Genomic DNA, 10779 nt, shown 5'->3' with positions numbered 1-10779 from the left:
GCTCCTCCCAGTCTGCCCAGACCATGTCCCCAGTCTGCCCAGCTGAGATCGCTGCTGCATGTCCCCATCTGCCTTTCTAATCCACTGGGAATAAAACTGTCTTTACTGGCCTTACTAATGAGAGATTTAATAGCTGGGGTTGAGTGGAGGGAGGCAGCTCTGGAGCGTGCTGTCCTGGTGTGGTACAAAGAACCTTCCTGCTGCCAGCCCTGGCATCTGCCTCCACATAAGGGTGAAAAAAAATAGGCATGTCAGTAGGACTGGTAAACTGGTGATGGTGCTTTGCCTGGCACCTGTGGAAAGGTGACTGGTGTTTTGGGGTGGTCTGGTGCTGGGAAGGTGAAGCTGAGCTACTTAGACCACCTACACCTGGCAGCCTGGAAAGCCAGTGGGGTCTGGGAGCCACCCTGTCACCCTGGCATGCCCAGCGCCGGCATCTGCGGCACGGCAGAGCCCCCGGCAGCGTGCCCAGCCGTGCTGGTTCGTGGGGTGCTGCTGCTTTCTGCACCAAGGGATCCCCTCCCACGGCACCGCGGTGGGGAGATGCCTCAGAAGCAGTTTCCCTGTCTCCTTGCTGGCACAATCATCATCCCACCTGCTGGGTGGGGAGTGGGTGGAAATATCCCCCAGCACATGTCTCCAGCCACTCCCCGGGGCCTGCAGCATCTTGAGTTGCTTTACAGGAGAGTGGATGCCAGGAAAAACATACACGGGGGACTATTTCAGCAGAGGCTCAGAGCAGGGTGAGGCTGTATTGCTATAACACATCATTTCAGCACCTGGGCATTATTCCCACTCCACACTCGGGTCTGCTCCGTCCCGAGCTCCTGGCGGGTTGCACAGCGGGGCTCTGGGGCGGCTGGGTGCAGCTGGCTGGGCTCTGGGATGTGCCATCAGTACCGGCACAGGGCAGGAGTTGTGTGTCTGGGATCCTCAGTTCTCATCCCAGTCAAACCAGTGAGGATGAGAAGCAGCAACACGCTGCTGCTGTGGGGATGCCTTCTCCTCCCCGCACCATCCCAGCAGCCTTCTTGTCTCCCTGCCCGAGCACCAGCTTTTCTCTGGGCACGCTCTGGTCTCAGCTCCGTGCCTCCATCTCTGTGTCTCCCGCCAGCTCAGGAGGGGGAACTTGGCCTTGGTGCTCCCCTTCATGCAACTGAAGAGCCAAATCCTGGATCCAAACCTGCCTGCGCCCTGGTGAACCCAGGCCTGACGAGGTGTGGGGTGAGCACCTCGCTTTCCTGGGGCACTGTGGCATGGGGGGATGATGGCAGCGAGCCCCGCTGCAGCTCGCACGTGGCCACTCACGCTGGCTCTGAGCACGGTGGGAGGAAGAGATGTGACGGGCATTGCAAGCAGTCCCTCCAGCCCGCCAGGCTCGAAGTTTTGTGACCTGCAATCATTCAGCTGGCCCCAGGCGTCGTGACTGTTTGGAATGTTGTAGGGAAACACAGGTGATGCTGCAGGATTGTCTACAGCTTTCAGACCTCTGCTGCCATTTCCCCTCCCTGGGGACAGACACCTGGACACCGGTTGGGCTGCCCAGGGGAGCAGAGCCCACAGAGGAAGGGCTGTTTTCCCCTGAGATGCCTTTGGCCAGGCAGTGCCAGCCCAGGTCAGTGGTGGGGATGCAGGCAGAGCCCCCACGGGCTGCGGCAAGCCCTAGTCCTTAGGGAACCCATGGGCAGCAGTGCCCAGCCTGGCAAGTGGCTTCATTTCTAAGGGGGACAGCTGCTCCCAGCCACCCCCAGAAAGGGACATCTCTGCCATCTGCTCAGCTCACACCAAAGCAGGGTGACCCCGGGGCTCCCAGCGAATGCCACACCTTGCCAGGACTAAACCCCCTCCGCACCCCTCGCCGACCTGGATTCGCTTCCCTATCCACAGCTCCTAGCAAGACCCCAGCTGGGAGGGGATGAACAGGGGAGAGATAACTCTGGGAATCTCTCCTTGTAGGTAGCTTGAAAAATTCCCCAGCCAGCAGCCGATGAGCAGCATCTCTGCCCACTGGAGCCGGGCTCTGCTCGCTTCCCCCCGCCAGCACCGTGCACGGCTCAGCGTGCCTGCGTGCGCGCCTGTGTGCGCGGATGCATCCACCAGCCTATAAATCTCCTAGCAGGGCTCTTTCCAAACTTCAGGACATTCCCCGGGGGAAGAGTTAAGATGCAGCTTTTGCGTCAGATGCCGCAGCGGGCTGCCCGCCGGGGCTAGGCTAAACCTCTCTCTGCATCTGCCCCAGCAGGTTGTTTGCAAAGGTCAATCCCACCGGCTGCCGCCGCCGAGCTCAGCTGCTCTTGGCTCAGTCCTCAAGGTATGTAGTCGGGGGAACATCCTCCCCGCTGCTCTGGGGAAGGGCTGGCAGGGATGCTAGGAGGTGCATCGGCTGACAGAAGAGGAGATATTCCAGTATTTTCTTTTTTTTTTTTTAAAAATTCTTCTGTTTTTGAAGTGGTTTATTTTTCCTTCCCCTGAGATAAAGAGTCGTTAGGATTTCTTGCTGATGCTTTTAAATCTTGTCATGTGTTCCTTTATCTATACGAGATTTCCATTTGTGCTGGGGATTTACTCAACACACCGAATGCCTGGGAAGTTACAGGGCAGGCGGCTGCAGCAAATATCTCAGCATGCTCCTAACTAGCCTCTGCCTGGCAGGTATGTGCAATAAGTGAAGAAATGGGGGAGATTTTCTACTGACTTTTTTTTTTTTTTTTTTTTTTAGGAAACAACAAGAAAACCAATTCCCCAGACACTTCCCTGCCAGTCCCGGGGAATTTGCTCTGATAAATGAGGTTATCAAAGAGATTAATTTTAAAATTTTATTCTGAAAAGGAAAAAAAGGAAAATTTATTTCCATCCTATTTTGCGAAGTGGTGTTTGCACATGAACTGCAAACTTGAGCAGTGCCTGTGTTATTTTCTCTCCTAGATCCACGCGCCGGCAGCAGGGACCAGCGATCCGCCTTGTCCTTGCTTAACTCCGCGTGGGAGCGGAAAGCCGCCGGCCGATCCCGCCGGCCGGGCTAGCATGGCTGTGCTCCACTGGCACCTGTACCTCACTGCCTTGGGCTTCTGGATGACACAGCAGTCCAGCTCCTTCCTGCTGCCCAATGCTACCGAGGTCCTGTCCCCCCCTGGGGGCAGAGCTGCGGGCCTGCTGTGGGGCGTGGGGGTCCCCCGGAGCCGTCGGAAGCGATACCTCTCCCCTCGCGACATGAACGTGATTTTGGATTTTCACAACCAAGTCCGGGCACAGGTGTCCCCCCCCGCCGCCAACATGGAATACATGGTGAGTCAGGTTCTTATCAGGGTGGTTTTGGGTCCGCAGCTCTTTGCGGCTGTGGTGGGGTTGAGGGGCTCACCTGTGACATGGGCACCCAACCTGGTAGGGATGGGGCACCCACGCATCGGGATGTCAGGGTGCTACCCCAGTTTTGCAGCTGCACATCTGTCCTGGGGGATGTTTGATGTCCCTGGTGCAGGGCAGACCCATGCAGCCTCTACGCAGGAGGAATGGAGTCTCAATGGGGTGATGTTTCCACCCGGGGGCAGATTTAGGACTCCTAGTCCTGTACCTGGGACATCTGGGAGCTTGCTGGCTGGGGGATGGCAGGATCCATCCAGCTGAGATGCAGAGGTTGCATTAGGGGAAGGGAGGTGACTACAAGCATGAAAAGTTCAGGTCCCAAACCAAAGCCCAGGTGGAAGCCTCTCCCTTAACAGCAGCCGGGAGGGATGGCCCCATCCCAAGCTCCAGGATCCCTTGGGAGTGTGCCCAGGGATGCCAGCCCCTGGGAGAAGAAACATGCAGGAGTGGGTCGGAGAGGGGTTGCACAGCCTTGCCGGATCGGGCACCTCCTCTGGATGAGGGCCACCCCGGGCAGAGCTTTCCCCAGGGTGTCTTCACCCTGCTTGGAGCTCCTAACCCAGCCCTAAAGGGAGGAGAAACAAGGAGTCACGGAGAGGAGAGATTTCCAGCTGGCAGAGTGGAACCTTCAGGGCAGGAGGTGCCACATGCTGCTCTGCTCCCAGCAAGGGGACTGGGGCTCTGACGGGGAATCCGGGTGGTCCCTGAGTTCTGGTTTGGGAGAGAGGCAGCACCCCGGTTTGTTGGGTACCAGAGCAGGTCAGATGTGCCCAGGAACATCCTGTGCTGCTTTTTGCTTGGCCTGAATTCCTGCCTTCCAAAATAATTCTCCCAAAGCGGTTCAGGATGGGCGAGGAGCCTTGAAATAATGCATGAAGGAACCAGCTGTCCTCACCGGTTAATCTGCGGCCAGGGCTGCGGTGGAGGGCTGGGGATGGCTGTGAGCTGCAGCAGCAGCACAGGGCTGTGGGGTTTCATGCCTGGGCTCAGCTCCACCTTCCTCAGAAGGAGCTTGTTCCCGGAGGCAATCGCACACACAGGGCTTGCACTGCTTCAAGGCTTCCAAATTCTGCCTGGGCAGCGGGCAACCAGCGTGCCCAGGAGCCACGGCGGGCAGCTGGGGGTGGTTCATTGCTCCTGGACTTGCTGCCATGCTTCCCCTGGGCTTTTTGCAGCCTGACATGTGAGTCATGTTTCTTGGACATCCATGGGTGCTCAGAAACCCTCCCTGAGCCCAAGGGAGCAGGTTTGTCTTTTTTTCCCTCCTCTGGGCACCCAAAATCCCTGTCTGCCCTTTTCCTTTCCTCCTGGCCAGGTGTGGGATGAGCGACTGGCCAGGGCAGCAGAGGCGTGGGCTGCGCGCTGCCTGTGGGACCACGGCCCCCCCCAGCTGATGAAATATGTGGGGCAGAACCTCTCCATCCACTCCGGCAGGTGAGTGCACTGTGGGCAGAGCGGGGTCCTGGGGACCTCCCACACCCCACGATGTTGGAGGAGGAGGAGCAGCAGCAGCCCCTGGGTCAAGGAGCAGAGAGGTTCTGAGCTGGGGTTGCAGAGGACTGAGATGCAACCAAGAGGCACATCAAGCCCGGCAGGGAGGAAGGCACAACTCTTGCAGCAGGGTAAATGTGGGAAATCAGAGGTGCCTGCTGCTCATTTGGGGAGTATGGCATTCATCCCCTCTCTGCCTGGCACACAGACCAGGGAGATGTGGGGCCTGGATCTCCTCCATGCAGCTGAGTGCTCAGGTGCCTCCAGCGGGGGCCAGGTCTTCTGGTCTTAGGCACAAGCAGACTTGGAGCAAAGATATCACTATCTCCTTCTCCCCAGGAGCACTTGCCCGCGGCAGTACCTGGCTCCATTCCACCTCCCTTCCCCATTCCCTCAATGTGGAGCCGTCCACCCCCTCCTTTCCCTCGCCCGTGACCTCTGAGGTGGAGGAGGTCCACCTTACGCACGGCACCTTTTGCAGGTACCGCTCTGTCGTGGACATGGTGAAATCGTGGCACCAGGAGAAGCAGCACTATTCCTTCCCCCAGCCCCGCGAGTGCAACCCCCGCTGCCCCTCCAAATGCAGTGGCTCTGTCTGCAGCCACTACACGCAGGTGAGCGCCGCAGCCCCCCACAGCCCCCCACAGCCCCCCAGGACCCAGCTGCAAACCTGGGGGGCAGCTCACAGCACCTTGGGCTGCTGCAGCACCCAGTGCAGCGAGCAGCTCTTCTCCCAGCAGCAGCTGGGATGCAGGATCGAGACCTGGCAGCTGCCTGCTTCAAATCAGGCAGCAGTGCTGGCAGCAGGCAGCTGGGGGGGGGGGCAGGCAGCCGACGGTGATGCCCTCCCACCCTGGGCCCTCGCAGGAATGGGGCTGCTTGCACAGAGGTCCCTGGGGCTCACAGCCCACTGAAGTGCTGCTGGGACCTTCTGGCCAGTTGGCTGGGAGGTTTGAATTATTTTTAAGCCTTTTTCCTTGCTTTGGCCTTTTTCTCCTCATTACTCCACTGGCAACATTCAAAGGTGGTGAAGAGGAAAAAAAAAAGCCGCTTTGTGCTTTTTCCAAGCATGAATTCTCCCTGTGATGGAGCAGCTTTATAGCGCGCAGCCATGTCTGGCTCCCTGGGAGCGCAGCCCCTCGTCCCCTGGCACATGCACTGGCAGCCTGGCCCGCACAAGGTGGAAAACCTCCCTCTGCTCCCCTGCCCTGTGGCAAAGCTGTGCCAGCCCCTAATTACCTCCTCTGCACGGCTCCAACCTTTGCCTGAGCATCCTTGTGCGGCTCGTCCGTGGGGATGCTCAGAGATCCCCCGGGTTGCACATGGGCAAGATACATTTTTTAAGGAAGAAATTCAGCCTGGAGAGGCTTTAGGAGGAGCTTCTGGCTCTGACTGACCTCTGTGTGTGCAAGGGAAGCTGCTGTCGATGATTCAGGGTGAGGTTTGGGAACTGATCTGGGTAAATCAAAGAAGTGACCGCGACTCTACCGCTCACTGAAGTGAGCTTGGCAAGGCGGCCCCTTGCAGGGCAGCACGTGCCGCCGACAGAAGAGGGACAGCGAGAGATCACCCTTTGGTGACAAAGCACTGCCCCTGATGGGCACAGCACCCAGCCCGAGAAACCTGGGTGGGTGGGATGCGATTCCCTGGTGGGACGAAGCCCTGTGCTGGGGTGCCGGGGTGGCCGGCTGCGGGACGCCTGGGCGGGCGGTCGCTGACAGCGCCTGTTCTCCATCCCGGCGCAGATGGTGTGGGCATCCTCCAGCCGCCTGGGCTGTGCCCTCAGCACCTGCACCAACGTGCGGGTGTGGGGCAGCACGTGGCGGCACGCCGTCCTCCTCGTCTGCAACTACGCCATCAAGTAAGTGCGTGGAGGGCAGCTCCCAGCCCCCTCGCCCCCCGCCGTGCCATCCTCGCTCCTCGCTCCGGTGTCGGCAGTGAGGCGATGGTGCTCGGAGGTGATGCCCTCCTTTTTTTTTTTTTTTTTTTTTTTTTTTAGGGGCAACTGGCTGGGAGAAGCGCCGTACAAGGTGGGGCGGCCGTGCTCAGCCTGTCCCCCTACCTACGGCGGGGGCTGCTCCAACAACATGTGCTTCACCGGACTCAAATCCAACCAAGTCAGCTGGTTCTAGGGCTGCAGCCCCACGAGGAAGCCCCCAGGGATGGGGACAGGGTGAACCAGGATTATTTATAACACCATGTCTCCCCTCAGCTGCCTTGGCCACCCCTCGGCCCCCTCCCTGCCCCACTTTGGGTGGCTCTCAGAAGCTCGGCTGTCCAAATTGCTTAAACCCTAGAGCCACATAGGAAATGGCTTTTATAACACACCTCTCCGGCAGCGCTTGCGTTGTCTGGCTGCTTCCAACTTGCAGGGAAATGGGGATGGTTTGGGTCCGTATTTCCCAAAATAGGGAAGGTTTGGGGTTGCATGGAAGGAGCAGGGCTGGCTGGCATGGTCCCTGCTCTGCAGGCTTGGGGGGCTTTCCCCAATGACCCCCCATCTGTGCTAAGGCAGAGGCTGGTGTAAGCAAATACCAAGATGTTCGTGGCGAGCAGCTGGAGAAGTGGGGAGCCCCCAGCATGTCCCCGCTCTATGGCAGCCCCTCCAGCCACAGGGCTCCCAGCTCTGAGACCCCCAATAAAGCAGCCTGGAGACCCTCATCCTCGTGTCGGTCCTCCCTCACTCGCAGCCTGGAGCCTCAGAGTAACACCAACCTGGTGCCTTTGCTCTGGTTTTGGGGGTGAAGAGCGAAGGGATGCAGAAGCCCTCAGTGGGGCCACGGACCACGGCCACAGGAGATGCCTGGGCGCTTTGCTCCATCGTGTGGGAGAAGCCAGCACTGCTGGGACACCGGGTGACAATGACGCCAAAGGGCCACAAGCTCCCTGTCCCACCCAGGCTGCTCCACAGTACCCCACTAACCTGCCTCACCCCCAGCACCACTGAGCACCCCATTATCCACATCCCCCCCTCTCTAGGACCTCCCAGCCCTCAGCAAACTCCGGGGTCCCTGAATTCCCAGGCCTTGGGTCTGAGCTCCCAGCTGCAGATTCCCACATTGCAGCCCCCCACATCCTGGCAGCCCCGTTCCCCTCTCTGCATGCTCCCTTGGGATGCTCTTTTCCATCCAGAGGAGCAGATGTCCCTGATTTTGTCCCCTCAGGGCTGCAGGATTTTTAGAGCCAGGGTGCTGGAGGGTCCTGGGACTGTCTGGGACCCCTCAGTGCCTCTTCCAGCCTGGTCCCTTCCCGAGGCATACGGGAGATGCAGGAGGCCCTGCACTGCCGGCCAATCCCTTTTTCAGCTCCAGCTCTGGATCCCCCATATATGTGGCATCATCTCAGCCGCACTTCTTGCATGTGGCCCTGCTTGCCTCAGCGCAGCCCCCCAGCAGCAGGAGCTGCTCTTGCCACGGAGCCACCGGCAGCACAGGGGCTGTCACAGCCCCATGGGGGGGTTGGGGACCACCCCAGCACGTTCTACCACCGGTGGGGGCCCCGGGGGCTCCTCCTGGGTGCTCCAGTCATAGAGGGAGCACAGATGTCCCTGAGCAGCTGTGGCACCTTGCGAGTGCCCCCGATTTGGGGAGCAGAGGGAGGTGGGGAGTTGCTCCAAATGCCCTGCGCCCTGGCCCCGCGCTCCGGGTACCACCCTGCATCCCACCGCCGCATCCCCACGGCTCCCCATCCCCGAGCGACCCCTCTGGTTTTGCACCAAGGGGACAAGTCCCATCCCACAGCTGGGGGGTTTCGCTCCCTGCACCTCGGCCGGGCTCTGCTCTGCCCGTGCCAGCCCCCCCACAGCTCATCCCACAACCCCTTGTCTGCAGGCAGACTCGGCCCCGTGCCTGCAGGCGGGCTCAGCTCTGGTTTTCCCATCCCGGGCAGGTGACGGCACAAAAACCGGCAGCACCCGGGGCGCTGCGGAGCCAGAGCCGGCCGCCCCGTCCCCCCCCTCACATCTGGGGGTGAACCCCAGCCAGGCAGCTGCCCCGGCCTTGACACCGGGTAGAAACGGGAGCCCCAAAAGAGTCCAGTAAAAGCCATGTTTGAGTTTCTAGCTTGGCAGCAGTTACTATAGCTACAGCAACGGCACCTTGCAGATTGGTTTCCATAAGAGCTTGGTTACTATTTAACATCTCCACCCACATTAGCCCTGATTAAGCGAATCAATAAGATAACAGGAGAGGCAGGTTTCCTCGCCCTGCCTCTCCGCACTCCCTTCTGCCTTCACCTAGTTCCTTAGTGAAAGACATTTTTATTTATTTATTTAGATTTCTTTTTATTCCTCTACTTCCTCTGGTTTTCGCCCCAAGTGCCCATAGCAGTAGCCGGCGAGACATGGTCAATGTAAGCACCCAGCTAAGCGCTAAGATGGAGGCTCCATATGGTGAGTACAGCGTTCCCATCGCCCGCGCTGCCGCCCCGGCGTCGCTCGTGGGAAGCGGGGCTGGGAGCGGGCAGCAGCCCCCAGCCCCACGCCCTGGCCCCGCCGCGCTGCCCGGCCCCACCGGCTCAGGCACCTGCAAAGGCTGGAGATGGAGGTAGAAAAAGGCTCCCCGATTGATTTTTATGTACTATAAATACATATATATGTATTTTCTCTCTTTCACTCTGCTTGGCTCGAAGAAGAAGGCACGTGCCCGAGGGAGCAGAGCAGTCCAACCTGCTGGCAGAGGGGCTGCTGCAGGGTTCATGGCAGAACTGGAAGCGGTGTAGAGAGGAGGTGACGCACTGCCTCAGGACACGCAGCCAGCCCTGGTGCAAAGGCTGCGGGTGGCCCGTGGCACGCAGCCCCACGGCTGCGGGAATGGGCACAGCGGGCGCCCGCCAGCGCTGCTGCTCTCGCCGAGGGCCAGGGCCAGGCTGGTGTTATGGCTGGGCAGGTTTCCCAGCAGGGAGTGTAGTGCCGGGAGGAACGGCAGCCTCCGGCCTCTGCGGCGCAGAGCATCGGGTGGCACGTTGCTGCCCGGGGCACCCCGGCCGCAGGGAGATGCCCGCCGGGCCCGGGCCCGTGTTCCACGGGTGGCACAGCGGGGACCAGCCCGGGGCAGCCCCGCCACAGCAATCCTTGGCTGTGCCAGATGCCAATTGCCAACAACCTCACATGGGCACCAGCAGGACGGGTCCCCTGCCCGGGTTGTTGTCAGCCCGATGTTACCCTCGGGATGGGTTCAACTGTGCCCGTGCTGCAGCTTCCCCACAAGGCGAGGAGCCGGGGCTGGTTCGGTCCTGTGTGATCTGGAAAGCCCAGTTCCCTGGACATGGCCAGGGTGCAGAGTGAGGCTCCAGCAGACAAGATCTCACAGTTACAAGGTTCTCCTTGTGGCTCTCCATCACTTCCTCATGGCTCTCCATCACTTCCTCATGGCTCTCCATCACACTCCGTGGCTCTCCATCACATCCCCTGGCTCTCCATCATGCTACCTTGCCTCTCTTCGCTGTATTTTTCACATCTTTCTCGTCTTCTCCTTTACCACACCCCACTCATGAGCTTATCCAGCCCCACCAGCCCACACTCCAGCCACTGTGTGTGCTGCAGCCAGGCCCAACAAGGGTTTGTGGGGCTCCCAGACCACTTGCATTTTGCTCATGGCTCTATTCTGGGTGATGGCTTCTCTTGCTCCAGGCCTGCAGCCTCCTATGGGTACCACCTCCAGCTCTAACCCACCCTCATGCTGGGCATCCACTCTCCAGCAAGGCCCCTTGCCTCCTTGCCCCAGTCCCCCGCCCTCCAATACTTTCCAGATCGCTTTAATTTCGACTCACGTGGCCCCATGGTGAGCCATGGCTAGACGTGGGACTCGTCAGCATTTCAGTGGGTCCAGGGCCCATCACAACAGGAACGTATAGTAATTGCATAGGATCTGCAGTAGTGCCGCTGGGCCAAGCTGGAGCAGGGAGCTACACTCAGGCAGTTACAAA

At 59.7% G+C, this 10779-nt stretch overlaps 1 protein-coding gene across 4 annotated transcripts; it reads left to right on the top strand.

The window, feature by feature from the left end:
- The first annotated feature begins 2140 nt into the window (after window positions 1–2140).
- On the top strand, window positions 2141–7515 carry R3HDML (R3H domain containing like). Of its 4 annotated transcripts, none has more exons than XM_033003676.2 (7): window positions 2141–2311; window positions 2720–2789; window positions 2926–3285; window positions 4679–4797; window positions 5336–5468; window positions 6600–6715; window positions 6854–7515. In XM_033003676.2, exons 3-7 carry the CDS (start codon window positions 3025–3027, stop codon window positions 6984–6986), a joined length of 762 nt encoding a protein of 253 aa, XP_032859567.2. In that variant the 5' UTR covers window positions 2141–2311; window positions 2720–2789; window positions 2926–3024; the 3' UTR covers window positions 6987–7515. The 4 variants fall into 4 exon arrangements, with proteins under 4 accessions (XP_032859567.2, XP_032859568.2, XP_032859569.2 ...); XM_033003677.2 differs by lacking the exon at window positions 2720–2789 and adding an exon at window positions 2542–2652; XM_033003678.2 differs by lacking the exon at window positions 2720–2789.
- Window positions 7516–10779: the final 3264 nt, after the last annotated feature.

Source organism: Tyto alba, unplaced genomic scaffold (assembly GCF_018691265.1).
Source record: "Tyto alba isolate M040663 unplaced genomic scaffold, T.alba_DEE_v4.0 Super-Scaffold_33, whole genome shotgun sequence".
Classification (NCBI taxonomy): Eukaryota; Metazoa; Chordata; class Aves; order Strigiformes; family Tytonidae; genus Tyto; species Tyto alba.
Note: the sequence above shows the minus strand (reverse complement) of the source record. Positions and strands in the feature narration are given on the sequence as shown.